Source organism: Microtus pennsylvanicus, chromosome 2 (assembly GCF_037038515.1).
Source record: "Microtus pennsylvanicus isolate mMicPen1 chromosome 2, mMicPen1.hap1, whole genome shotgun sequence".
NCBI classification, from domain to species: domain Eukaryota; kingdom Metazoa; phylum Chordata; class Mammalia; order Rodentia; family Cricetidae; genus Microtus; species Microtus pennsylvanicus.
The window spans coordinates 4,099,872-4,125,311 of record NC_134580.1 but is presented as its reverse complement, the minus strand read 5'-3'; the positions used below and the strand labels follow the sequence as shown (position 1 = coordinate 4,125,311).

The 25,440-nt window shown below is 55.2% G+C and overlaps 2 protein-coding genes across 4 annotated transcripts in view; both read left to right on the top strand.

The window, feature by feature from the left end:
- Zc3h3 (zinc finger CCCH-type containing 3) overlaps positions 1–1,103 on the top strand; it is an 83,238-nt gene extending 82,135 nt beyond the window's left edge. For all 3 annotated transcript variants that reach the window (XM_075959549.1, XM_075959550.1, XM_075959551.1), the window contains one exon: positions 608–1,103. In XM_075959549.1, the coding sequence (XP_075815664.1) occupies positions 608–639 (32 nt within the window). In that variant the 3' untranslated portion in view covers positions 640–1,103. The remainder of the gene's footprint in view (positions 1–607) is intronic.
- Positions 1,104–5,805: 4,702 nt separating this feature from the next.
- Positions 5,806–8,333, top strand: Mafa (MAF bZIP transcription factor A). The gene has a single exon (XM_075959548.1). The coding sequence runs from the start codon at positions 5,943–5,945 to the stop codon at positions 7,020–7,022; it is 1,080 nt and encodes a 359-aa protein (XP_075815663.1). The 5' UTR covers positions 5,806–5,942; the 3' UTR covers positions 7,023–8,333.
- Positions 8,334–25,440: the final 17,107 nt, after the last annotated feature.

Below are 25,440 nucleotides of genomic sequence, written 5' to 3'. Positions count from 1 at the left end.
CTGTGACCAGCGGATACTGTCACCTGGGAGAGTGACACAGAACATTTATGAAAAGAAAGCTCTCACCAGGCAGGAGCCATTAGGACATGCTACTCCAGGGATCCTCTTTTTCCTGCCCCTCCTGCCTCCAGACCCTGTCAGCTTTTATTGGTCTTTTCACCCCACCCCTTTGGGGCCACTTGCTTGCACACACTGCAGTTTTCCATGTGGAGAGCACACCTGCCTTGTCTGTGTCTGGCAGCCTTGCTCCCAGGTGTGAGTGTGCCATGTGCCTGGGTGTCTACACGCATTCAGTATTTATAGCTCAACCACAGAATGTTGTGGCTCCCACCTGTGGGCCCGCCCACTCTACAGGGGCTGCCTGGCCCTCCTAAGCTGCTACTCAGCCCAGGAAGCCCTTCAACTGGCAGAGTCCCCAGATCCCCTTCCCTCTCAACTCCTCAGGGCCAGACTGGTGGCAGGGGCTGGAGGACATCTGGCTCCTTGTAGACCCTTGCTGGCAGGGCTGGGCAGGTAGTTTTCCCTGTCCTGAGGCTTACTTACTTAGAGTGGGGAAGTTCTTTCTGGGCTGGAGTGGCTTGATGCTTGACCTTTGCTCTCTATGTAGGGAAGCCGCTACACATCAAACCACGCCTGTGAGGCTTCCTGGGGAACCAACCCGCACCTACCTCAGACCCTCACCCCTGGAGAGGATGGAGGCTCTACCCACCACTGCTCCTGAGGAGAAGCAGCCTGCCACTGAGCCCAACCGGGGCTATAAACAGAGATACATAGCTCCTCCCATTTGGCTTATAGCCTTGGGAGGCTTTGTGTGCCCAGACCTTGTTCTCCTCCCTCTACCAAGCCAAGGCCCCGTCCATCCCCTGTTCTCCCCCACCCCTCAAGGCACTCAGCCTCACACTAGGACTTGTCCCTGACTCCCACCCGTCAGAGTGCCATGTGAGGTTCACCCCAGGCTCTCTCCTGTGGTGGGTGTGGTAATAGCTGTAGGACTTGTGCCCGAGCCCTCCCCATCCAGGACTCCTGCCCAGGGAAGAGGCCATTGGCCAGGCTTCTCTGGTGGGTATTTTATGTTCAGCAATAAAGGTTTTATCCTATGTCTAGTTGGCCTGTCTTGACTACCACACAACCACAGGACTCTGGGTATATGAGGGAGAAAGTCTCCTGGGAAAGAGTCCTCTCTTCCTTTGGCAGGAGGAAGGCCTGCCCTAACCAACTCTGGTGTGACTTAGAGGCTAGATGCAGTGTCTCCCCTTGGCCAAGTCAACACAAATGGGGTTTACTGGGTTGCGGGGCATAATCTGATGTTATGTGGGACAGGCTGGGGCCAAGGCAGAGGAAGAGAAGGCCTGGCTACCCTGGGGAGGGGCATGGCTTGGGTTGAAATTCTGGTTCGTTCCACATAGACACTGGATAGGGAAAACTGGGCACAGGGTCATTCAAGTGCCCCTTCCAAGGATGAGGCATGGACCATCAAAGGATTTGCTCACAGGCCTACAGGGATGCAGGCCAGCAACCTCCTGGTGTCTGTACTAAATGTTTGTATGGGTCAGCTACTGCCCATGCTATAGTGTAGTATGTGAGACCACTGCCATGTAGCTGGGCCTTCACTCCGCCTTGTGACTCAGTACCCCAAGTCCCTCAGGATCCTGGTGCCCAACCCACACAGGTGGTAAGACCTCTACCCTCAAGGCTATAGGAGGTATAGGTGTGCCATTTCATACTTTACCACAGCCCCTGCCAAGGAAGTGAGTTTCCTTACCTAGGCCTCATTGAGAAAACACACTTCTCCACAGAAACTGTCCGGCATAGGCAGGCAGGTCTAGACATGTAGCCAGGCACCCCTCACCATCTCTCCATTACTGTTATCAAGGCGCTACTGTGGAAAGAGTTCAGTAGAAAGCTAGACTCTAAATCTTTGTTTTCAAAAAAAAAAAAAACAAACAAACCTGAGACTCATCCGTCAGTGAAGATTGGAGTCCCCTGATACTGGACCCCTGGAACTTGATGAACAGGGACCTATAGGAGGACCAGGGTGGGTTTCCTTCTTTTGGCAAGTCCCACCCAGCCAGGTGTCCTTGCCTGGCATGCACTGTGGCTCCTAGATGCCCTGTGCCACCTACAACCTTGGCCTTCAGTGGACAAGCTATTACTTAACTGCCCCTCAGTTTGCCCTCCCTCGTTTAGCCAGGGTCCCCATATGAGCACCAGCAGAGGAGATGGGGGTGGGGGACAGAGGAGGCACACTTTGCTGGACCAGCGGTATAGTGCTTGCCTAGAATATGAAGTGCTAAAGTCCACTGACATGAAGTACCACCCATAGCACAGCCGCTTAGGGCCATTGGGCTTACAGAGCCATCTGTATCCTCCGCCCCATGCTTCTGGGGTACCCACCTTTGAGACACTGTGAAAAGAAAGTCTCTGGCAAACAGATCTGTCTCTCTCCTCTCTCTAGGTAGGAGGAAGATCTGGCTCCCACTGCAGGATGCCAGGCTGCAGCACTCCCCTGTTCCCTGCCCCCCCCATGACTGACAACCCCACAGATTGACAAAGGGGTACGGCTGGGGTCCTTGAGCACTCTACCTTCACAGGTAGATTCTAGGCAAACCTACCCTCATGTTTTGTATACTCACTTCCTCAGTGAGCATCACTGCAGGGAGGACTCCTGACTCAGCCAATGGGCCCCTGTGTTCAACTGGTACTGGCGTAGGCTGAGACAGCCATTGTAGGTGCTGCTCTTCTGGCACACACCCGTAACCCCTGTACCCTTTAGTTTAAGGCCAGATTGTGCTACATAAAGAAACCCTTCTAACGGGCAGAGGGTGTGGTTTGAGCTCTGTGTAATGTGGCACTCACTGCCTCATCCAGTAGCCGCGTTCCCATGAATGAAAAGCAACAAATGACAGGTCCCATTTGCACACTGCAGAATGCTTTCTGATGGGTAATATCTAGAGACTCCGCCTACCATGGAAGTTAGATCAGCCTTGCCTGTGACTCATGCCCTGTGCTGTGACCATACCCCAGCTGAGGCCATCCAGTAGTCACTGGAGCTGCCGAGTGCAATAGCAAGCAGCAGCCTTGGATGGTCTCAGGAGGTGAGTGGTACTGGTTGTTGGGGGTGGCGTGATGGACACCCTAACCTCCCCATCACTTCTCACAGTCCCGTTCCCCTCTATTCCAAGCCCTTGAGGAATCCCTGGGCCACATGTGGTCTCCCAGGCTCCTCAACATCCCCCAGAGGTCTGACCTTGAACCAACCTCCCTGGCCATTCTGCCAAGCAGTTGCAGTCCAGGCTACCCTCCTGCCCCCCCAGCATTCAGGGCTTACTCTTCCCTCTGCTCATGTCGGGGAGGGGGGCTGTCCTGCCTCCTCAGCTCTCTCCATACTTCTCACTCACCCAATCCAGCAGCGTCCAGCCAGCAGCAGCAAGTCAGCAACTGTCCTAGAGTCAAAAAAAACAAACAAAAAAAAAAAACAAAAAAAACCCCACTGTCCTAGATGAGACCACAGCTCACTGCAGCCTGGGAAATGCCAACAGAAACCCCTGCCAGGCTCTGCCTATGTTCCTGACCTGACACTCGGAAATAGTGAGTGAACAAACTCTGTGCTGCTGAGCTTGTGATGGCACCCTGGGATGGAATTAACATTCTCTTTGCTTTTCGCTTTCCTTCCTTCCTTCCTTCCTTCCTTCCTTCCTCTCTCCCTCCCTCCCTCCCCTTTCCTTCCTTTTTTTCTTTTCTTTCTTTCTTTCTTTCTTTCTTTCTTTCTTTCTTTCTTTCTTTCTTTCTTTCTTTCTTTCTCTTTCTCAGAGATCTGCCATCCATCATACCTGGTTTGCTTCTCCCCCCTTTTCTTACTGCCGGCAGGCAAAAAAAAAAAAAAAAAAAAAAAAAAAAAAAAACAGGCAGTGGAGCCCAGAGGAGGCAGGGTGCCCAAGGCCACATAGGATGCAATGCCCAGACTTGTGGCTCATCTTTAAGGCCTTTAAGGATTCAGGCTAGTCCCCTGGTCCCTCATCTTTTGCCAAGCTGTAGGAAACATAGGCAGCTAAAATACTGGCTCACTTGGTGAGGCCTCATGATCCATCTCAAAGACCCCCCTTTGTGCCCAGGTTCACCCGATACAGGTCGTCTTGGACAAAGCCTGTTTTCGCAGCCTGTTTTCTCATCTGTAGAATGGACACGATTATACTGAAATGGCTGTGGCCACCACCTCAGCACTATAGAGTCCCACAATACGCGTTCCACTGGAGCCTCCTTTGCAGAGGCTGAGACTTTTGTGGGGGTTTCTTACGCTTTTGTTTGTTCCTGCATAGAGGAATATGAAGGGGAGTTGAGTCAGGACACCACGGGACATTGTGGGAAGGAGCTGGGAGCTGTTCACTCGCTGCCAGATATTCCCCCTATAAAATAGCAGGCAAAACCTCTGACACCATGGCATCCTGGGATAGATATCCTGTAAACATCCTTCCAGGCTTTTTTCTGTGCACAAATGATTTTTATGTTTAATAGTTAAAGGAGTTTAACAGCGATGTAGAGGGGGAAAAACCCCACTCCAAGTCATGCCCAGCTGTTGCTCCTACGTGCACTCCTTTTCCATCTTCTTTGGGGTCAGAAATTCTCGTGGGGGGGGGGTCGCAGAATTCACATCTCCTTGTCACCCCTCGTCCCCCTGTGTTTCTCTTGCTGTACAGACATTCAGCGGGAGTGAGACTGGCAATCTGTTTTCCACCTGCCATGCCAACTCTCGCCCACCCTGTAAGGCGCCTCCAAACCCAGTGGTGGGCAGCTGGGTCTGAGATTCCTTGTGGGCCCTATTTGGCAACTCTTCAGCAGTCGTCCAGACCTGTCAAGGACTCTCAGGTAGCCCCTGAGACCTGCTCCCCTAGGCCCATGGTGGCCCACAGGCGTCTGTCCCTCTCCACCTTACACACCGTGGGTCAGAAGCCTGCCGTTCCACCGTGCATCCCGCCGCCAGCCCGAGGTGCCAGCAACTTTGTTGACTGAATTCCTGAACCCGTCCCAACCACAGGATAAAAATAGCCAGTGCTCCCGGGCAGCTCAGAGTCACCCGTGTCAGGATGGTTAGAGGTCCCCGTTCCGGGGACTCCAGCCGATCGGGCCGGGTGTGGGACACAGCCAACTAGGCCACCTAGCAAAACCGAGACGTCGAGGGAGTCCCCTGGGCGCCGGCCTCCTCAGCTTCACCGCACTCTTTGGCTGTGCAATCCTGGGACCTCAGGTCCGGGTGGCAGAAGTCTGACGCTTGGTCTCGCGCCCTCCGCTGTGCAGTCCCACGCGGCGGCCACCAGGGGGCCCTGCCCACTCCTCTTGCCGGAGGCCCATCCCCACCCCTTCCCACAGCTGTTTCCCGCAGGAGATTGACAGCTGGGCTCTGGTTGCCATGGGGATAGGCAAATGAGGGCGTCAGGGCTGGGCTTTCGATTGGCCCGGGGGCGCAGGCCCCCACCTGGGGAGGCGGGCCCAGGAGCGCGTCTCTATAAAGGCTTGCACGGCTCCGCACTAGGTCGAGGGAGGCGGGGCCGGCTGGCAGCGCGGGTGGGGCGCGGGGCGGGGCGGGGCGGGAGAGCCCCGAGCGCGGCAGAGCCCCGGGCGCGGCCTCTGCACCCTCCAGGCTGGGACGGCGAAGGAGCAGGAGGAGGAGCGCAGGATCGGGGCCCTTCGCCCGCCCGCAGCGGGCCGGGAGGCCGCCCGAGAGGCCTGGCCGGCGGCGCTCCCTGAGCGCAGCCCGGAGTTGACTGCGCGAAACTTTTCCTGCACCCTTCGGCGGCGCGACCAGAGGCTGCGCTCACCGCGACACGAACCTCGGCCCGGGGGGGGGGGAGCTAGGGGGAGAGAGGCCAACGGCTCCCCCCGCTCCCCCGCCACCCGTCGGGGCGCGGCCGGGCGCGGCGGCAGCGGCGGGGCTGGGGCCCCGGGCGATGGCCGCGGAGTTGGCGATGGGTGCAGAGCTGCCCAGCAGCCCACTGGCCATCGAGTACGTCAACGACTTCGACCTGATGAAGTTCGAGGTAAAGAAGGAGCCGCCCGAGGCCGAGCGCTTCTGCCACCGCTTGCCGCCCGGCTCGCTGTCTTCGACGCCCCTCAGCACGCCCTGCTCTTCGGTGCCCTCTTCGCCCAGCTTCTGCGCACCCAGCCCGGGCACCGGCGGCGGCGCGGGCGGCGGGGGCAGTGCGGCTCAGGCCGGGGGCGCCCCGGGGCCGCCGAGCGGAGGCCCCGGCACTGTCGGGGGCGCCTCAGGAAAAGCGGTGCTGGAGGATCTGTACTGGATGAGCGGGTACCAGCACCACCTGAACCCCGAGGCGCTCAACCTGACGCCCGAAGACGCCGTGGAGGCTCTCATCGGCAGCGGCCACCACGGCGCGCACCACGGAGCGCACCACCCGGCGGCCGCTGCGGCCTATGAGGCCTTCCGGGGTCAGGGTTTCGCGGGCGGCGGTGGCGCGGACGACATGGGGGCCGGCCACCACCACGGCGCCCACCACACTGCCCACCACCACCACTCTGCCCACCACCACCATCACCACCACCACCACGGCGGCGGCACGGGCCACCACGGCGGAGGCGCGGGTCACGGCGGAGGCGGCGCGGGCCACCACGTGCGCCTGGAGGAGCGCTTCTCCGACGACCAGCTGGTGTCCATGTCGGTGCGGGAGCTGAACCGGCAGCTCCGCGGCTTCAGCAAGGAGGAGGTCATCCGACTGAAACAGAAGCGACGCACGCTCAAGAACCGCGGCTACGCGCAGTCGTGCCGCTTCAAGCGGGTGCAGCAGCGGCACATTCTGGAGAGCGAGAAGTGCCAGCTCCAGAGCCAGGTGGAGCAGCTGAAGCTGGAGGTGGGGCGTCTGGCCAAGGAGCGGGACCTGTATAAGGAGAAATACGAGAAGTTGGCGGGCCGGGGCGGCCCCGGGGGCGCGGGCGGGGCCGGCTTCCCTCGGGAGCCCTCGCCGGCGCAGGCTGGCCCCGGTGCAGCCAAAGGCGCGCCCGACTTCTTCCTGTGAGCTCGGGACCCTGGGCCTCGCCGCCGCTGGGGACAAGTTTGCGCAGGCCGCCCCGGCCTCGGCTCGGACTCTGAGGCCCGGGGCGCGCGTGCGGGCCGTGCAGCTGCGGTGGTCCTCCTGTTCGCCCTGTGCGTCCCGCCGCGACGCCCCAGTTCCAGGTAGCTACAGCGGTGCGCCTCCTCCGCCCGTCCCCCCCCCCCCCCAGCTCTGAACGTCCTCCGGGTCGCCGTCTAGACGTTATTGAGGTCCCTCGGCGCCCCGGGAATGGTGAATACTAGGGGAGACCGAGCCAGGTCTGACTTCCTCGGCAACGACCACTTAAAGACGTGGAGCGCACTTCTGCGTCCCGACCTCCGCCCACCCGCAGCGGGGCCGCGCTGCCAGCAGCTCCCCGTAGCCTCCGCTGGTTCTGCGCTCCCCCCGTCGTTTTTCAGTCTCTTTCCTAGCCCTGTTTTTACTCCTCCCCATCCTCCTTTTTAAAGCGGTCTTATTTTCGCAACATTAGTATTTATTTTGCTTGGTAATTAGAAAAGCCGGAGGAATCCCCTGGTCCCCGTGCGCCCTCGGAGGTCAGCGAGTGCCCGCATGTGCCCTCGCTCGCTCGCTCACTCCGAGGGGTCCGGCCCTGCCTGCCCTCCAGCCCGCTTGTCCCCACCTTGTCCGGTTCTCCCTGTAGAGGAAGCCAAGGAACTTACCTGCGTGTCGGTCCCACAGCCCTGCTATACTCGACTAGGGGAGGGGGGTGGGGAGGGTGGCCGTGCTCAGCCGGGTGGGGGCTGGCCCGGACTCCCGCGCTGCTATTTCTCTATGCACCAGATCGTATTTATGACTCCTGGGGAAATATATCTTATTTTAACCCTCCAGAGAAGCGGAAGAATTTTAAAAGTAATGCACAGTTATAGAAGAAAAATTTTTTAAGAGGAGGCTTAGGCCTGAACCTCCTGGCATGGGCGGGTGGTAAGGTGTTTTTATTTAATTTAAATTGTGTTTCGTTTGTGGAATCTTTTTTAAAGCTTGGTCGCTTTTTGGACTAGCCGGGGGAGAGGCCCGGCGGTTAGGCACTCTAAGCTGGGCGCTTCTGCACCGGCTGAGATCTGGTTTTTCGAGGTTTGGCTCCGGTGCTCTGAGTCTCTCCTGCTGCTCCAGGCGGCTCCTGCTGAACCTTCTGAACAGGACGCTAAACAACTCGTTGAAATAAGAAATTTGTGTTGTTGGTTTTGTTGTGTTCTCTTTTTTTTTCATTTGTTACAAAACTGAGGAAAGGAAAAAATTTTAAAAAATAAATCTGTTTAGATCCAAAAGTCACTGGAACCTGACTAGCGTGTCTGTGGCTTTCATTTTATATGTGTTTCTCTTTGAATAGAAAAAAATATGGAAGTCCATGGATTGAGTTTTAGCAAGATCAGGGAAAGATTGACCAAGAGGCAAAAATGCATGTCAGTAGCCAGTTCTATGATTGGCTTCAAGGAGCCTGGGCTCCCGTCGAGGCAGGGCAGGGCAGCAGAGGCTGCAGTCGTCAGCAGTGCTGAGTTCAAGGGCACTGCAACCTGTCCTGGTGGCCCGAACTGTCCTGGCCTTTCTTGCCAGCTGTCCCTCTCCCCGGGGTGGATGGCCCAGTCCCTGTTCTCCAAAGGGTGCAAGCCCCACCTAGGTAATAAGAGAGAGCTCTGAAAATCTCACCCTTCGAGGCTGTGGGCAGCTAGCTACACTTTTAGATGACAGTCCCCTCCCTTCATTAGAGTAGACTGTGAAGGTCCGCAGTTTGCAAACTTAGAGCAAGCGGGAATCCTGCCTAGCGTGGGGCACTCGGTCGGAAGGTCGGAAGTCGGAAGCTACTTCTGCCACACTACAGCTTCAGTCTTGAGAGAATCACCCGAGTTTGAGTCTCAATCCCAGGTCCCAGAAAAGCAGGCTTTGTCCGCCGCTCTTTTTGCCTTAGAATAACTCAGAGAGGGCTGTGTAGCACCCCAGGCTGGGAGCAGCTGAGCCAGCATTTTTGGGAGAAAATGCTGTTGGAAAGGGAGAAACAGACACTGGGGGTTGAGCTAAAAGAACTAATTCAATGTGAGGCGAGACTTGCGGGTTCCAGCTACAGTGGAGAAGTTCACACAAGTTGTCCTCCCAAGAAGGGGCTCTGAGTTGAGGGAAACGCTGCTGCTGGGGGCCCAATGGTACATCTAAGTCCTAGTCAAGAACAGGACCCAGGGCACCTCTGTGTTCCCCTCCCATTGCCCGGAGTCATTACAGAACCACCCTCTTGGAGGAAGTTCAGAAATGGGTCCTGAGTGACCTCCGCTGGACTTCTTTTGGGGAGAGATGGCAACAGCTGTGTCCACCTTCACCACCCAGCACCCTGGCCTCGCAGCATCCAGTACTCAAGGTTTTGTCTCTGAGCATCTGGGACTCTACTGTAACACGGCTGGGTGTGGTACTCAGGAGCCACCATGTGCTGTTGTCCTCTTGGGGTTGCTCCATGTTCTCACCCTATTTGTGAAGGATTAGATCTCAGTTCACTTGCCTTCTCCCTTCTCACTCTTCACTCTGGTTTTCCTCTGGGAGTGAGGCTGAGGCGTGCAAATGAATGTGGACCTTTTGGTAGTCATAGCCACTCACTCTGGGAGTTAAAAGATTGCCTTTTCTAGAAGCCTTTTTGGGAGCTCAGAAACCCCATGCATGGGGATTTCTTTGGCTTTCCCTTGTCCTGTGCAGGGGAAGAAGTACTGACCTGTGTGCATAAGGCGGGTACTCTTACACAAAGGGCTCCCCCTCTTTTTTCTTTTTGGTTGTCTGAAACAGGGTTTCTCTGTATAGCGCTGGCTGTCCTGGACCCCATTCTGCGGGCCAGATTGTCTTGGAACTCAGAGCTCCACCTGCCTCCATCTCCCAAGTGCTGGGTTTAAAGCCGTCATAGCTGGCTTAAGACTCCCATTTTTTAAAAAGGTCTCAGTGTGTCCCCAAGTACCTTGCTGAGGACGAGGTAGTGAGGGTGGGAGGGCTTCAGGTATCCAGTTTCCTGGCTCAGAGGTTGGGGTGAGCTGCCAGGGACTTTGAGGAGCCTTAGTGTCCCACTTAAGATTATCTTGAGAGTCCCGCAGGTGCCAGTGTACATGTGTGTGTGTGTCGTGTACAGATGTGCGTGCTTGTCCATTCTGTGTTGGTGTGTCAGGGCAATAGCAGTACTAGGTATCAGCCATGATCTATCTGGACCACAGGGCCTAGAGGACAATATAGTTCTGGGGCTGAGGCACAGGTGACCACAGTCCGGACCGTGGAATTAGCCTTCATTTAATGCCTTGTTTGGTTCATCCAGGACCATGCCTGCTTCCCAGGTGCCCCAAGAGATGTTGCCAAGAGAAGCCTGGTGTTTCCCGAGCCTCAGTATGGGGAACCAGAGCAGATCAGGCCTCCAGTCCTCTCCCACCAGCCATTCCTGTCTGAGGATGTGGGGCGGGGTGGGAGAGATATCTTGCTGATGAGGCTGTGTAGAGACCACAAGATCTGCTCGGGTTTTATCCCACACCCTGCACCCAAGCGTCTCCTCCCCACATCCTTCCATCTGCCTCCTGGGGACCAACAGGGCCTAAAATGACCAACAACAGATGTAGCAAGAGAGCCCAGCTGTGCCCTGGAGGAAGGTTTGAGGCTGCTTGGCCTTTTCCTGTGGTCTGCAAAGATTCCACAACACAGCATGGACTCCAGCAGACTGAGAACTTCAAGCCTGCAAACCTGGCTCCATGAGTCTTATTGTGCTCCAGGTAGCCCTGTCCTGGCCCTGCTGCTCGTTCTGGGCAACTCATTTACCAGCCTCTGAGCTGCTGCACATGGAAGATCCCACCTCAGCTACAGCTGGGTGCTTCTCTGCCTTCCTCCATTTCCTCCCCTGCACACTGAAGCTCCCACCACCCATCTCTTATTTATAACCAGCTCTACAGTTGGGGCAAGAAAAGACCTGCGTGTCTCCAGCACGTGGAGTGCACACCACAACGCTGTGCACACACACAGACACCAACACTTGGAGATGTGCACGCAGAGAGCCACACATGCAGAATAAGTACACACAGACACCTCCCATCCCAGTACATGCACAAGGCACAAGGCTGACTCCAAGTAAGGGCACAGGTCCTCTAGTACACACCAGCAGATGAAGGTCTATGGGCCTCACACAGCTGCACGAGGAGGAGGAGCAGTGGTTTCAGGAGAGATGGTCCCCGGGCACAGGCCAGACAGACAGGCAGAGCAAGCATAAGGATGAAGCTGGCTATACCTCAAGCTAGGGTTTCCTTACCAGCAGCCTGTCCTGGAAAGAGTAACTGTGGGAACGTTGCGCCAGCCATGAAAGCCACAGGGAAGGGACACCGATCCTGCTGGATCCACAACTCTCTTGTTTGTCCCCCACCGACCCTGTCCTTAGGACCCAGCTGCCTGATCAGCAGTTTGTGAGGACATGGAATCATGCTAGAGACCAGGGAGGCCCTGTTGGGTGCAGGCACTGGGTCTCTGCCACATGCTCTTCCAGATTCTAGCCCAGTCCAGGCCAAGGCAGAGGCCAGGGATGGGAGGGTGCACCATAACCCATCACCACCATCCTTCTGCCCTTACCTCCTGAGAGGCAAGTCCTGGAAAAAATGGAGCGCCTAGAGAGGCGGTTCATTTATTTGAGCATTGATTGAGCATCTACTGTATGTCGAGGGCTCTTTTAGGGGGTGACATTATTCTGGATATGACAGAGCCAACCCAGAGGTGAGAGATGAGAGTCTCCTTGAAGAGGCAGAGAGAGAGCCAGGATGGGATAGCCTGGGAAGAATGTCCCATCCTGAGGGAACTGGGAAGCATCAGAAAGGATGTACAGGTTATGGGCATCCTCAGACGAACAGATGAAAGCCCCGCCCCTTCATAGTATGACACCCTGGTGGCTGTGTAAGACCCAGGAGCCAGAGGGGAAGCAGGGGACACTGTCAGCGACGGTGGGGAAGAAGCGCTGGCTTCCTGGAGCTGCTCTGTGATTAGAAGGGGGTCATACTAAACCCCAACTATCAGGGTATCCTGTGGTGGGGGCCAGTGGCTACCCTAGGAACTCCAAGGATCATCTAGGGTCCACTGAGAGATGTGTGAAGTCAGAGCTTCATCCCCACCACTAGCCAGCGAGGACCAGCCAGAGGCAGGGGTGCAGAGGAGAGGAGGCGAGACAGATCAGGGCCGGAATAAATGGGGAGATCGTGAAGTGTCTGGGGCAGAAGGGCCACAGGAAGGTAGGAAGGCGGAAGGAGAGACCCTTGGTCGACAGGAGAAAGGACGGAGACTAACGCTTGCACTCTCTAGCCCTGTGCATTCCCGCCCTGCCGAAGTGCAGACACACAGCACACTACAGTGTAGGAACCAGCACAGCAGAGGCAGAGTAATTTGCGACTGGCGGCTCAGCGCCTGCCTAATTCACAGCGACACTGCTCAGCTGCTGAGGGCTTGAGCTGTCACAGCCAATTAGCCTGGGTCTGGGGAGCTGGGGAGGAGTGTGCTGGGGGCGGGCTGTGGGGACCCATGACCATAGCCAAGACTGCAGCCCTGTCCTTGATGTCAGCTAACTTCAATGCCCCCTGAGCCTGCCTCCTTCTGACCCTGGCGGTCACTTCTATGCTGGCAGCTGTGGCTCTTGTTCACTGACACCAAGGTCTAATGTCCTGAAGACGATTAGAATCAGGTCTAGCCTGAGGTGGTTCCTCCCCAACACTGAGTATCACCTTGGCCAGAGCTCTGACACTCCTCTGTCCTGCATCCCTCAGTGCTGCCTGGCGGGCGGGTGCCAGTCACCAGAGACCTACCCTGCCTCAGCAGCCCCTCCCATCCACAGCCTCACAAGGGCAGCCCACTCTTTCCCTCCAAACCTGTCCTCAGAGATGAGCTGGAGACACACACAACCTGTTTGGACTCCTAGGAGTGGTCTTGTGGCCACTGACTATACTGATGAAGTTGCTAAGGCAAAGAGGGGTCAAGTATTACCCAACGCCACCTAACTAGTGTGCTGCCCCTGGTAGCTTTGAGGCACCTCTTAGGGCTCCTCTTGGTGGCACAGCTACCGTAGACCCCACCCAAGCCTCCCCTGATTGACTGGCCTGACCTCTTTAACCCGAGTTAGGCCGTCCCTTGGTGGAGGTCACCACCAAGTCTTTCAAATCTAGGCCATCATCGCTGCAATCTAGGCAGTGGGGGCTGTTCCCATTGTATTGCCCACTCATTGCCCTGCCTGATGCCCCAATCTTGCCTGGCTGGCATCTCCCACTCCTCCACTACAGTTCTTTGTCAAGGTGGGGTGTGACTTTGGCAGGTTCCCTTGAGAAGTAGCACTTGTAGACGCATGCACTTGTGTGTCTTGGTGTGTGAGATGCTGACTGGGCTACCCCAGGGACCTGGAGCAGAGTAGGATCGCTGGAACCCGAGAAAATCAGAGCGGCAAGTAAGTGTTGCACCCCACAGGGGACAGTGCAAGCTCAGAGGATGGAATCAAAGGTGCAGATATGAGACTGCAAGAGTGAGCAGGAACGTGAAGGGCTTCAGGAAGTCTGGGGGAGGAAAAGAGGGGTTAGGAAAGAAGGGGTGGGGGAGGAAGAAAAGGAGAAGGGGGCTCGCTTGGGGGGAGAGAGACGAAGAAGAGGAGGGGTAGAGGAAGGAGAAAGGGAAGAGGCAGTGAGGGGGTAAAAGAAGAAGGAAAAAGAGGGACAAAGGAGGGAGGAGGGAGGGCCTAGGGAGGAGAAAGGAAGGTATACGAGAGGGAAAGAGGAAAGCAAGGCTAGCGGGGAGAACACAGAAGAAAGGGGGCTAGGAGGGAGGAGGAAGGGGAGGGGAAGGGGAGGGGAAGGGAGAACACAGAAGAAAGGGGGCTAGGAGGGAGGAGGAAAGGGAGGGGAAGGGGAGGGGAAGGGAGAACACAGAAGAAAGGGGGCTAGGAGGGAGGAGGAAGGGGAGGGGAAGGGGAGGACGGTAGGTACTGGGGAAGAACAGAGCTAGAGGAAGAAAGAGGAGGGGTGGGGGCCCAACAGTGAAGGAAAATGCAGCTCGGGTGTCTCACTGGGCATAAGCAGGACACCTGCTTCTGTGGCCGTCAGTTTTGGGAAGGCAGCCCAAGCTGTGAGGAAGAGGCTTCCGGCTGTGCGCCCGTGACAGCTTCTAGCCCTCTGAGGTGTAGCTCCAGTTATTCTAAGCCCTGTATGATAGGAGCCGTTGTAATTGAATCCACGTCCCCCTGTGTCCTAGGGGACTGAGTGGGCCAAGAGGGGGGGCAATGATGGTCTCAGCAGAGGAGGAGACACAATCTTCACCTACTGCACAGTCCGGCTAAGCCCACTCCCAGCTCTGCCACACCCCCTCAATGGTAAAAGGGTATCTATTGAGTTGTTCCCCACCCACCCCTCCAAGGAGGGGTGTGGTGAGAACTGGCAGGTCTCTCCACCATCCTTAGTCTGAAAAGCTCTGACAAAGGAGGACATGAAACTTGTGCCAGGGTGGCCCCCGATCCATGTCAGAAACATCAGGTGCTGGGACCCCAGAGTTGCCTGTCCATACGGATGAAACTCAGCTCATCTCCGTCCATACCCTCCTCCCTGTACTCTGCAGCAGGGGCTGATATTCCAGGATGAGCCTGTCCCCCGTGGGTCCTATGAGCCTGTCCCCAGTGGGTGTCCTATGAGCCTGTCCCCCATGGGTCCAATCCAAAAGGCAAAACCCAGGACTACCCAGTCCTGGAGGTGGTGTTCTGGGGAGAGTCTAGCCTAAAACCTCAGTGTATTTTTTTTTCTGTTGAGTTTGGGTAACAGGGTTGAACACTTGGGAGCCCTGGACTTGGGGTCACATGAAGATCAGAATCCAGGGAGGCATGATCTTTAGAACCCAGAGAGAAATACTCCCCAAGGACTCACAGGAAAAGCCCAGAGACATTCCTAGACCCCACTGTCTGGCATATTTTAAACACCAAGCCCGCACCCACACGTTAAACAAAATTGCAAATGCATTGTGATGGAGAACAAACATGTCTTATTCGCTGCAAGAAAGGCATGGGGAGAAGAGGCTATTTATGGTCAGACCAATCTGCAGCCCACAGGGTCCCAGAGTCCGAGTGGAGAAAGCCATGCAGAAAGGCTCTGGCACCCCTTCTGCCTAGAAGCCCACTTTCTTGGAAACAATGAGAAGGGGCCAGAGAGGGGCTTCTCCGCCTTGAGTGAGCAGGGACACGCCCTCACCCATCTTTGGAACTTCTGGCTTGAGTCGCTCGGAGCTCTTCCACACCTCTACCGCAAACGGCAACACCGCGCAGTGAACAATATAAACACAGATACTAGAGCTGAGTGAGCTATGACTCAAGCAAAGCACACAAAACTTTGAGATAAGGTCTTGGGCATCCTTAACTGGCCTTGAACTCTGTAGAGCTAAGGATGACCTTGAATTTCTGATCCTCCTGCTTCTACCCCCATCGCTAGCCCTGGGGGTACAGGTGTATGCAACCAAACCAGATTTATTTAGATTTGGGAGCAAACCCAGGTCTTTGTTCATCCTAGGCAAGAATGAACTAATTCTTGAACTATGTGTGTAGTATTGCAAGTTGAATTTTTATCTTATGAAAATCTAGAGGTTGGTGGTCCAAGACTGCTTCATGAAGCATGCTGGGATTGAGGCTCCTTCTACCTGCCCTATATACTTCAAGTCTTGTGGTCCAAGCTAGCCGCTTCCGCTCCAGGCTTCACAGCTAGATTCTAGGTAGGAGAAAGAAACCATCCCTTAGGCCGGGCGATGGTGGCACACGCCTTTAATCCCAGCACTTGGGAGGCAGAGGCGGGTGGATCTCTGTGAGTTCGAAGCCAGCCTGGCCTACAAGAGCTAGTTCCAGGACAGGATCCAAAGCTACAGAGAAACCCTGTCTCAAAAAAAAATTGTTTTTTGTTGTTATATCTTTCTTATATAACCTGGACTGGCCTTGAGCTCACAGTTTAGCTAAAGATTTCCAGCTAACCTGCCATCAAAGGCCAGGGAAGCTGTCCTACGTCTAGGAAGACCTGTCTGCTTTTGTCTTATGGCCTGAAGTCAGCCACATGTCCTCGCCTGGCTGTAAGGAGGCTCAGGAACCTCACGTTTTAATTGTTGAGTCCTTGTGGAAAGACCCCTGGAAAGAGGGTGAATGAGTGACCCCACAACTCCAGGAGCTGAAACGAAGGTTTGGGGGACAGTAAAGAGTATAAGGAGGGGGTCAGCCCAGATGTGAGGAGGAGAGAATGGCTTGGCTCTCGATGTGTAAGAAGTCACCCGAGGAGGGGCTGCAGGCTATGAGCTCCTCCTCTAGAGAAAGCCCCAGATGAGCTACCGACAGCTGTACCCTAAGCCCCTCCGAACCACAGTCAAGACCACTATGAGAGAACCAGAGCCTGGGGATCAAGAACAATCAGCTGGTGTGGGCAGAAGACCATAGGCAGTAACGGAAGCCTGTAGAGAAGGAGCAGGAATATGAAGAACAAGATGCTTGGGGGAGGATGGTGACTGGGTAGAGGAATGCGTGGATGGTGTGGATGTGGATGGACGTGTGTTTGTATGTGTGTGCATGGATAGATGAGTGGGTGGCTTGTGGGATAGGTGAATATATGGATGGGTGTGTGGATGGATGCGGGTGGTTGGGATGGATAGATGCATGCATGCATGCATGATAGATATGTAGACGGATGAGGGGAAGTAGGAGAGATGCATAGTTGAGTGGGAAGGTAGGTATAATCCATCCAGGGAAGCTCCAAGTTCACACAGGAGGCCTCCTTTCTGCTTGTCTCTGCTCTCTCTGTTTTCCTCTTCAGGTCTTGCTTACCCATGTCCAGAACACCCGCATAAGGTCATAGAACACTACAGGGCCCTTGTTTATCCTCTCGGCTCTTCTTGCCATCTGATTCACCGGCTGATCTCCAGCATCCGTCCTGACAACCACACTGTTAGCAAGGGAGCGCATCACTGTGTGTTTCCACGATTGGTTCCTGAGCCTCTCAGAGAGCCTGGCATTGAGGGATACTCAATAAGTATTTGTCGGAGGAAAAAGGAAAAAAATGGACAGATGGACAGACCAGAAAACTCTTCTCAGTTCCATTTAACCAGCTCCCACCTTTCTCAGTGGTCAGAACATCTTCCCCTTAGCCACTGAATTTCCCTTCTAAACCCTCTCCTGGCTCCTCCTCCATTCAGGTAGGCCTGGGTGCTATTGCTGGCCTTGCCTGTCTCCCTCTGTTCATTCAGGTGAGATGACACTGGCTGCTCCCTGACACAGTTTCCCTCTGCCCCGAGGTCTTGATTCCATCTGCTATTACCAGCTTTGGAGCATTTGGGGGCTTTCCTCATGGTTATGTTGTATTTGGCTGAGCTTTTCTGTCTGGAGGCTCATGTCTTGCAGTTTCTGGAGGTTCCAGGTCATTGTCCTGGGTTGGATCCCTTGACCACTGATTGACTCCTGCAAAGTCAGGAGGCCCTGCCGCTGTCCGTGACTAAGGTTTCCTTGAGGAGCCTAGCATGCATGCTTCTGCTGTAGATGCAGCGAGTTGGGCCTCCAGGATCACCCCTACATTGTAATAACACCTCTACTTCTATCTGTTGTTTATCTTTTAATCTCGCTGGTGACTACATTCCCCCCATTAAACTTTCTCTTGCTCTATAACTGGGTATCCTCCCATCCCCCATTCCTAACTTGGCCACTCCTAGATTCTTTGACTTTGGGGAGATTTATGTGAACTTATTCGGCCTAAACTCTTCTATAATAGTGTTGCTGACCCCTGGGGCTGCATGGTGAGGGGTGGTAGTTCCCAACTACTGAGCCATTTCCCAGCCCCACATAGTGGACATTTTCTCATCTGCCTGTGGTCTGCTGATGGTTAATTGTCCCAAATTAGTCACAAGGAAGACATGGCATTATAGCTCCTCTGTGGAGGGCAGGCTTTATTGGGGTGGGCCTCCTCCAAAGGGTGCCCTCCCGCAGTCTGGTGGCTTCTTGGGAATCATTATTTCCAGAGGTCTTTTCCCTGTGGCTGTGGGAATCCTCTCAGTGGAGGCTGGTCCGCCTCTCTTTTCAGGTGACAGACTCCTGTTGTCCTTGGTGAGAGGAAGAGGAGCTGAGTTTGAGATGTCACTGAGTCCCTTGTGTTCAATGAGGGCCTCGTGCCTGTCCTTAGTAAACCTGGTCCTAGGAGTCTCCCAGCAGTCAGAGCGAGGTGGTCTGGTGGCTCAAAACACAGAGGTTCACCAGACAGAGCCCCAACATTCTGTCCAGGGGCTGTCAGTTCACTGTCTGTCCTACAACTCTCAAGACTCTGCCGCCTTCCCACTTACCCTTATTCCCCACATACTACCCGTCTCTCCAGAGTCTGCCTTCTTTCGGGGGCATTTGGGAGACCCCAGGATCTGAGCTCCGGCTGCTGTGTCTAGAGGATGTCTAAGTTCTTGGGTTTTTAGGACCCCGGGGTGTTTTTCCAGGAGCCTAGGACAGAGTTTCCTGAGGACTTTGGAGGCTCAGGAAGCAGGTCTGAGGGATGGGATGCAGCGGCTGCCTGTAATAGGCCTGAGGCAAGCCACCCTCCCTGCCACTCTGGGGCAGCCCAATGGGCTGTAGTGTTAAGGCAACCAACTCCAGTTGCTGCCGACTAGCCAAGCCCTGTCCCCATTAAGGGACAATGGGGAATAAGCACTTTTCTTTCTTCATTTCCCCTGCTGTCTGCTAATATCATCTTGATGATAATTTCTTTTAATGGGCTATTTGTGGTAATTATGATACACTGAGGGAGTAATTGTATGTGACTCTGAGCACCCACCATGGGCAAGAGAGGTCCATAGGCCTCCACACTTCTGACCCGCAGAGCTCTGCCTGAGACCTGCTCCCACCTGCAGCCCTGGCCCCTTGGCTTTGCCAAGGTTCCGGGCTATCAGCTTCTCCCCAGAGCTAGGGTGGGGCTATCTGCCTGGAAAGAGAAGGGTGCTTCCCATTGGGGGCTTTTTCCTGAATGGCAAAGGGACCCTCTGTAGATGGTGCCGGGCCCTCCTGGCTTTTCAGGATATGCCCTGGCTAGCCTGTTTGCAGGAACTTGTCCCTGCTCTAGCCTAGCTACAAAAAGCATTGACACCTGCCCGCTGCCTCAGCTTGCCTTTGGAGAGGAAGCTCACCCAGATGGGGTTTCAGACAGCAGGAGTCATGCAAGGTAGATACCTGGAGGACTTCCTCTCCAGGCGTCATGTGAGGAAGCTGCTCCTGTACCATGGCCCCTCTCACTGTGCTTGGAGGCTGGCTTCTGCCCTCCCCTGATGTTCTAGTCTCTTCCCCGTGTACTGCTACTCTTTGATAGCCTATGTTGGTCCTTCCAGGTCTCATCACTGACAGGCCACCAATGACTGGGACCTCCCATGCCAGCTCATGATCTGCAAGGTCAGCCAGAGTCCTTCCTGGAGGTTTTCCAGCTATAGGGTGTGTGGCGGGGGCAGAGGCTCAGGAAAGTCTGGAAAGACACAAGAACCCCAGAAGCCATCTAACTTCTGACCAGGACTCCTGACTTCCAAACATCCTCTAAGAACGCTGCATTCTCTTTGGACAAGGGGAGGCCTCGACACCCCGAGCCTATGTTCAAGGCACAGACTCCTAGAGTCCCTGCGGGTGTTGCTAGGCAGAGTCCCATAGGGCAGGGTGGGCTACAAAAGTATCATTCTCAAGTGAAAGCCCCTCACCTGGACTACTACATTGCCCTCCCACTCTGTCATCAGCATCACCATCACTATCATCGCCACCACTATCACCACAGCTCCACCATCACCACCATCACCATAACTCCCACCACCACCACCATCACCACCACACCCCCGCTATCACCACAGCTCCACCATCACCACCATCACCACCATCACCACCATCATCATGACTACTATCACCACCACCAGCACACCATCATCGCCACTGCTATCACCATCACCACCATCACCACGACTCCCATCACCACCATCACCACCACACCACCACTATCACCACAGCATCACCATCACCATGACTATTATCACCACCATCTCCTTTACTTACACCACCACCGTCACCATCATCAGTGCATGGTGAGTCCTTGGGTTCAACCATCTGCACCAGCCCCCTTTCCCAAACACACACAAAGAAGATTGAAGCTGGCCATATGTGGTACCCACATGTCCTCCTTCCGTGGTGCTCTATGCATGTGATAAAGCCAGGCAAGGAAGGGGCATGGGGCTCAGGTAACGTGGTGTAGCGGCCCAGCTGCAGAAGCAGCCCCTAATTTCCATCCTGTGGGCATGAAGAGTTGACACCTAGCTCTCCCCAGAAAGTATGACTGATGGCGAAGGTGAGAGGCACTGTGTGACTGGTCCCCCAAGAGGATTCATGTGCTAGAAGTTTGGTCCTCAGCAAAACTGCATAAAACATGAGAGGACCTTTAAGAGGTGAGGTCTAGCGCATGGTCCTCAGATTTCAGAGGGCTGAAGAGGCTGGCAGGTTAGGTAGGGACTTGAGGAGGGGACTGGGTGCACACACATGCACATACGCACACACACACACACACACACACACACACACACACACACACACACACACTCTGGGTTGAGGAGCTACTTCTTGCTGCCTGCCCTCCTCCACCAGCACTGCCAGTCCCATGGGCTGTGATGGTCGCTCTCCTCGAGTGCCTGTTCTGGTCAATAACCCTCAGCTCCTGGAGGAGGCTGATGACACTGCCCCCTCTGTCATAATTAAGCTCATGACGCCTAATTAATTGAGTGGTCAGGATACTAATTATCGTCTTTATTGAGACTGGAGGAGGGTGAAGGGCAACCTTGGCATTGAGCACCCCCTGCCTGGCAGCTTTGCTCTTGAAGACCCCAGAAAAGCCTCAGTGCCATCCTCAGCCCCTGCCATCCCTCGGAGACCCCACTCCCACCCCCAAGGCCCCACCCCCATCCAGCCCTGGTCTTTTTGCTTCCTTTTTTGTGATTCTGGTTCTGGATCTCAGAACACATCTTCGCTGGTCCTTAGTCATCAGGTCCACTTGTGCCTCTCTGGGCTCCCACAGGTAGTCACGGATCCAGGAGTGACCCAGACATAGTGGTCAGCAGGTAACAGTGACCTGACAACTTGGAGGTGGTTTTTTAAGCAGCCTACAGGCTCCAGGAAAGCCTGGGGAAGCTGAAGAGCAGGAGCCAGCCTTTGAGGTTGGCTTAGAGCCCTTTCTCCATTTTCATCCAGCCCACGAGCAGTGGGTTCTATCCCTGCCACACCTCTTTATTTCTGGGCCCTGCATAGGCTGGCCATACCCACTCTGAGATGGTAATGACAAACCTGTTGGGAGTTGCTGGGAGAAGCTCTGTGTGACGCTAAGGCCTTGTAAGACAGGGCAGCTGGGGGAGGGGTAGAGAGGGAGTGGGGAGTCCTGGGAGAGCTTGGGAGAAATGAGCCTGGAGAATGCCCTCAGCTGGCCTCTGGGAGGGGCATCTTGGGCTCTGGGACTGTGCAGGAGGAGCAGCTAAGCAGTGGGGATTAGGGAGTTCTCATACCCTGCGGGGGGTCAGCTGGGCTGGGGCAGACTGGTGCTTGAACCGGATTTTAGCCACAGGTAAAGGTTCAATTGCTGGAGATTGGGAGGACTTCTGTTGGAAGACTGGGCCCTGGCACTTGCTGCTTCTTTGCCCTCCTCAACCCCAATCCCTGCTATTGGTAAGCCTTCCATCCAGAGGGAAAAGGGACCCACGTCGCAGCTGGGGCTCGTCTAGGGAACTTGGGGCTCTGAGGACAGGGTGGGAGTACCGGCCTGAGCCAGCTCGTGGGCTGGCGCGGTTCCACGGCCCACAGATGGCAGCATGCGAGGGGGTCCGGGCCTAGCAGAGAGGGGCGTCAGATGGCGCCGCCCGAGGAAGCGCAGGGGCCCTGGAATCTGAGCATCTGGAGGGGCTGCGTGCCCGCTGTGCCGCGCGGGTGGCAGGGGAGGTGACACGCTGAACCGCCACCACCGGTGCCCCGGGCTGTCCCAACCCGGGCAAGTGGGATGAGGTGGGAACCGCGGATCGCACAGCTGTCTCCAAGCAGCTGTGCGCCTTTGGAAGGCAGCCCTTGCGCACGCGCTCAGGCCTGTGTGCAGGCTGAAGTACAGAGCAAAGGGCGAGTACTATACAGGATTTTCGCAGACGTGCCCCGCTGTGTTCACAGATCCCCTTACCGCTGGGGACCACCCCCCACCCTACTGTCCATAGCCCATCTACCTGCCTGCAGCTGACCTTGTGACCTGGGACACTAGCACCGTGGAGTTGGAGTATAGATTGGGTTCCAGGAGATTGAGGGGTGGGGAGAGCAACTTAAGTAGCAGAAGCAGAGGGTTGGGGACAAGTTCTTGTCCCTCAGGAACCCTTTCTGGTCTGAGCTTTGAGTAGCCAACCCAGCTGCCATGACTTTACTTCTTGTAGAAAGTGAGACACACTGGTCTACAGAGTGTGTTCCAGGACAGGCAGGGCTATGACAGAGAAACCCTGGGGAGATGGAATGACGATGACGGGGACAGGGATGATGGGGACAGGGTAGGGTTCGGGACACAAACAAGCAAACAGCCCCTTCTCCGATGGTCCTGGCGCCAGAGTTCCCCCATTAGACATCCTGCAGAAGTGCTTTGGTCTACAGCAAGCCGAGGGCACAGTCTGGCTGGCTATGCATGGAAGAGGGCTAGGATAGTTGTGGCCTAGGCTGGACATGAATGGGGATGAATTGAGGCTGAGAACCCTGTAGAGGGATGTTCTATGAGTTTCCTTAGGTGAGAGCAAAGGTTTTTAGTTGTTATCCAGAGCAAAATGAGGAGATAAGACTTAAGCAGACTGTGCCAAAGACAGAAAGAAACACCCCCCTCCAACCACATAAACAGGCTCTAGCTTTGCTACCTGGTAGAAAGAGACCCAGACAACCATGAAACTTCACAGTGCTGAGGACAGAGAAGATACTGGAAGGTTCCAACAGGCTAGGACTAGTCACACACAAAGAAAGAAATCAGAAAGGTAAGGTGCCTCAATGGAGTGTTGGACTCCCTTTCAGACTCATGATTGCAGACTAGGGACCTCTCAGGGGTCTTGAGTCTCAAAGGTTTGCATTCTGGAGGTCAGGGTACCCAGAAATGAGAGAGAACCAGGAAGGAGGCAGTCACAAGCTCAGAGAGCTGAGTGAGGCAACCAGAGAGTCACTAACCATCAGGCTGATAGGCACACGAGAGAAGGCCCAAAAGGACACTATGACACCAATGTGTGGGGTCAGGCCATATGTAGTGGGACACAGGGGGAAAGTGTGAGAGTGGTGGAGAGGGGAGGGGGGATACAGGTGTAAAGAGAGGGAGGGGAGAGAAGGAGGAAGGGAAGAGAGGTGGAGAGAAGGGAGAGAGGAAGAGGGAGGAGAAAGGGATGGGGAGGGAGGGAAGAGAGAGGGAGAGAAAGGGAGGGAAGGTTTGACTATGATTTGCTAGATAGGGTCTGTGTAACTAGAGCCAGAGGTAGCAAGGAGCCCCACGGGGCAGGGGAATGAAGGCTTGTGTTCTGCAGTGCTGAGTACCTCCAGGTGGTAGGGAGCCTGTCAGAGAGCAGCAAACAGTTCCCTTGCAGCCCAGAACCTCTATGGAAGGGTGCGAGGGTGTGTGTGTGTGTGTGTGTGTGTGTGTGTGTGTGTGTGTTCCTGTAGAAGGAGGCGCAGGGCTTGGTAGTGGTGCACTCTGGCTTTCTCCAGCCAGTTTGGTGACCTCCACCAAACCCACAGATATTTCCGGCAGCTTTGTCTGTAGTGACTCAAACTAGATAGCCTGGCTTCCCTTCAGCAAGTGACACACGGGTGAACTGTAGCCCATTCAGACTACAGAACATGACCCAGCACGGAAAAGAAACCCCCTGCAAGCCTGGAAAACACGGGGAGAGTCCCCACGGGAAAGACAACCGGCTGGAGTCCAGTTGCGCTGAGCAGATTAGCGGTGGCTGCTTGGAAGAGTTGGATGCTGCCATGCAGCCTGGTCCTGGCGGAGTCGCAGGGACTGAGTCTAAGGTGGGTGTGGCTCAGTACTTGTGACCTGTCACCATGGGGCTGCAAGTTGCAACCGCTCAATCACAGTAATGCAAGCTGCTGCTGACAGGGGAGACCAAGGGGACTTGGAAATCCTCAATCATTTGTCTACAAACTGAAACAGCTCAAGGAAATAAAGCGATTAATTATGTGTATAAAAGGGAACTGCAGAGAGGCATCTGGGTCTGGCTGGGTGCCCATCTCGGTTGGAGGGAGCACAGGCTTGGGGATCTGGGGGTCACAGAGAAAGAAACAGGTCGCAAGACCTGGGGGGGGTGGAGCTGGGTTTGTGCCCGCCTCCTCCCTTCTGCCCTGCTTTGCCTCCCCCTCTCCTTCCCTCCCTCCCTCCCCTTTTCCTCCCTTATCTCCCCTCCCCTCTCCATTTCCAGGGCCAGCTCTCCTGATGAGCTGATCAATTGCTCATCACCATTCCTGGAGATTCTAACTCAAGTGTGGCATCTCAATCAACCTTGCTGTGGTTCCCAAGCCGTCGATGAGCTGCTGGTGGACAAATGAGCCCTGTGACTAGCCCCTGGCCGCCACAGAGCTGTGTGCCTACCTGGGCTCCATACGCCTTCTGGTGGCCATGGAATGAAACACAGCCTAGAAAGCGCTAGGCAGAGTGGAAGGGGGGGGCGGGCTTCTTGGTGGTCACCCTGCAGGAGACACCACAGAAGCCCACCCTGTGTGGCTCTGGTCCCTGGACCGGTCCTGTCAAACCCTACACAACCCTCCTTTATGACACCAGAATGCAGTGGTGCTGCACACTTTAATCCCACTACTTGGGAGGCAGAGGCTTGTGGATCTTTGTGAGTTCAAGATCAGTCTGGTCTCTATAGCTAGTTCTTGGCCAGCCAGGGCTACACGGTGAAACCCTGTCCCAAAATGCAAACAAATAAAAAGGCAAACAAGGAACACCACAAACAAGATGCCAGAACATATCATTCCCAACCTGCACAGAACAGACCTCCATACTGTTCTCTAGTGCTGGTAAATTCCACAAACTTTCTCAGTCCCCCGCGTTGCCCCCATGCCTGTCTCCATCATGTTCCAGATCATTCTGCTGCCCATAATGCCTGCCTCTGGGCTTTTACACATATAGGTCCCTAAGTAGAACTCTTCACTTTGTCTGTACGTTTCTCTGTATGATTACACCCACCCAGCCTGCATACAGCCTTGCAGTCTGCACTGCCTAGCCTTTCAGAGACTGGTTCGCCATAGGTACTCAGGACGTGTGCATTGTTGAATGAACGCATGAAATAACCAAGAGGTGACAGGCGGGGCAGGAGAGCCTGGTGGTCACAGAGCTGAGCTTGGGGAACAGGGGCCAGGCTTTCAGGT

What these genes read in the sequence shown, in the direction of transcription:
- Mafa (XM_075959548.1), top strand. Translation starts at nt 5,943, where the DNA reads ATGGCCGCGGAGTTGGCGATGGGTGCAGAGCTGCCCAGCAGCCCACTG.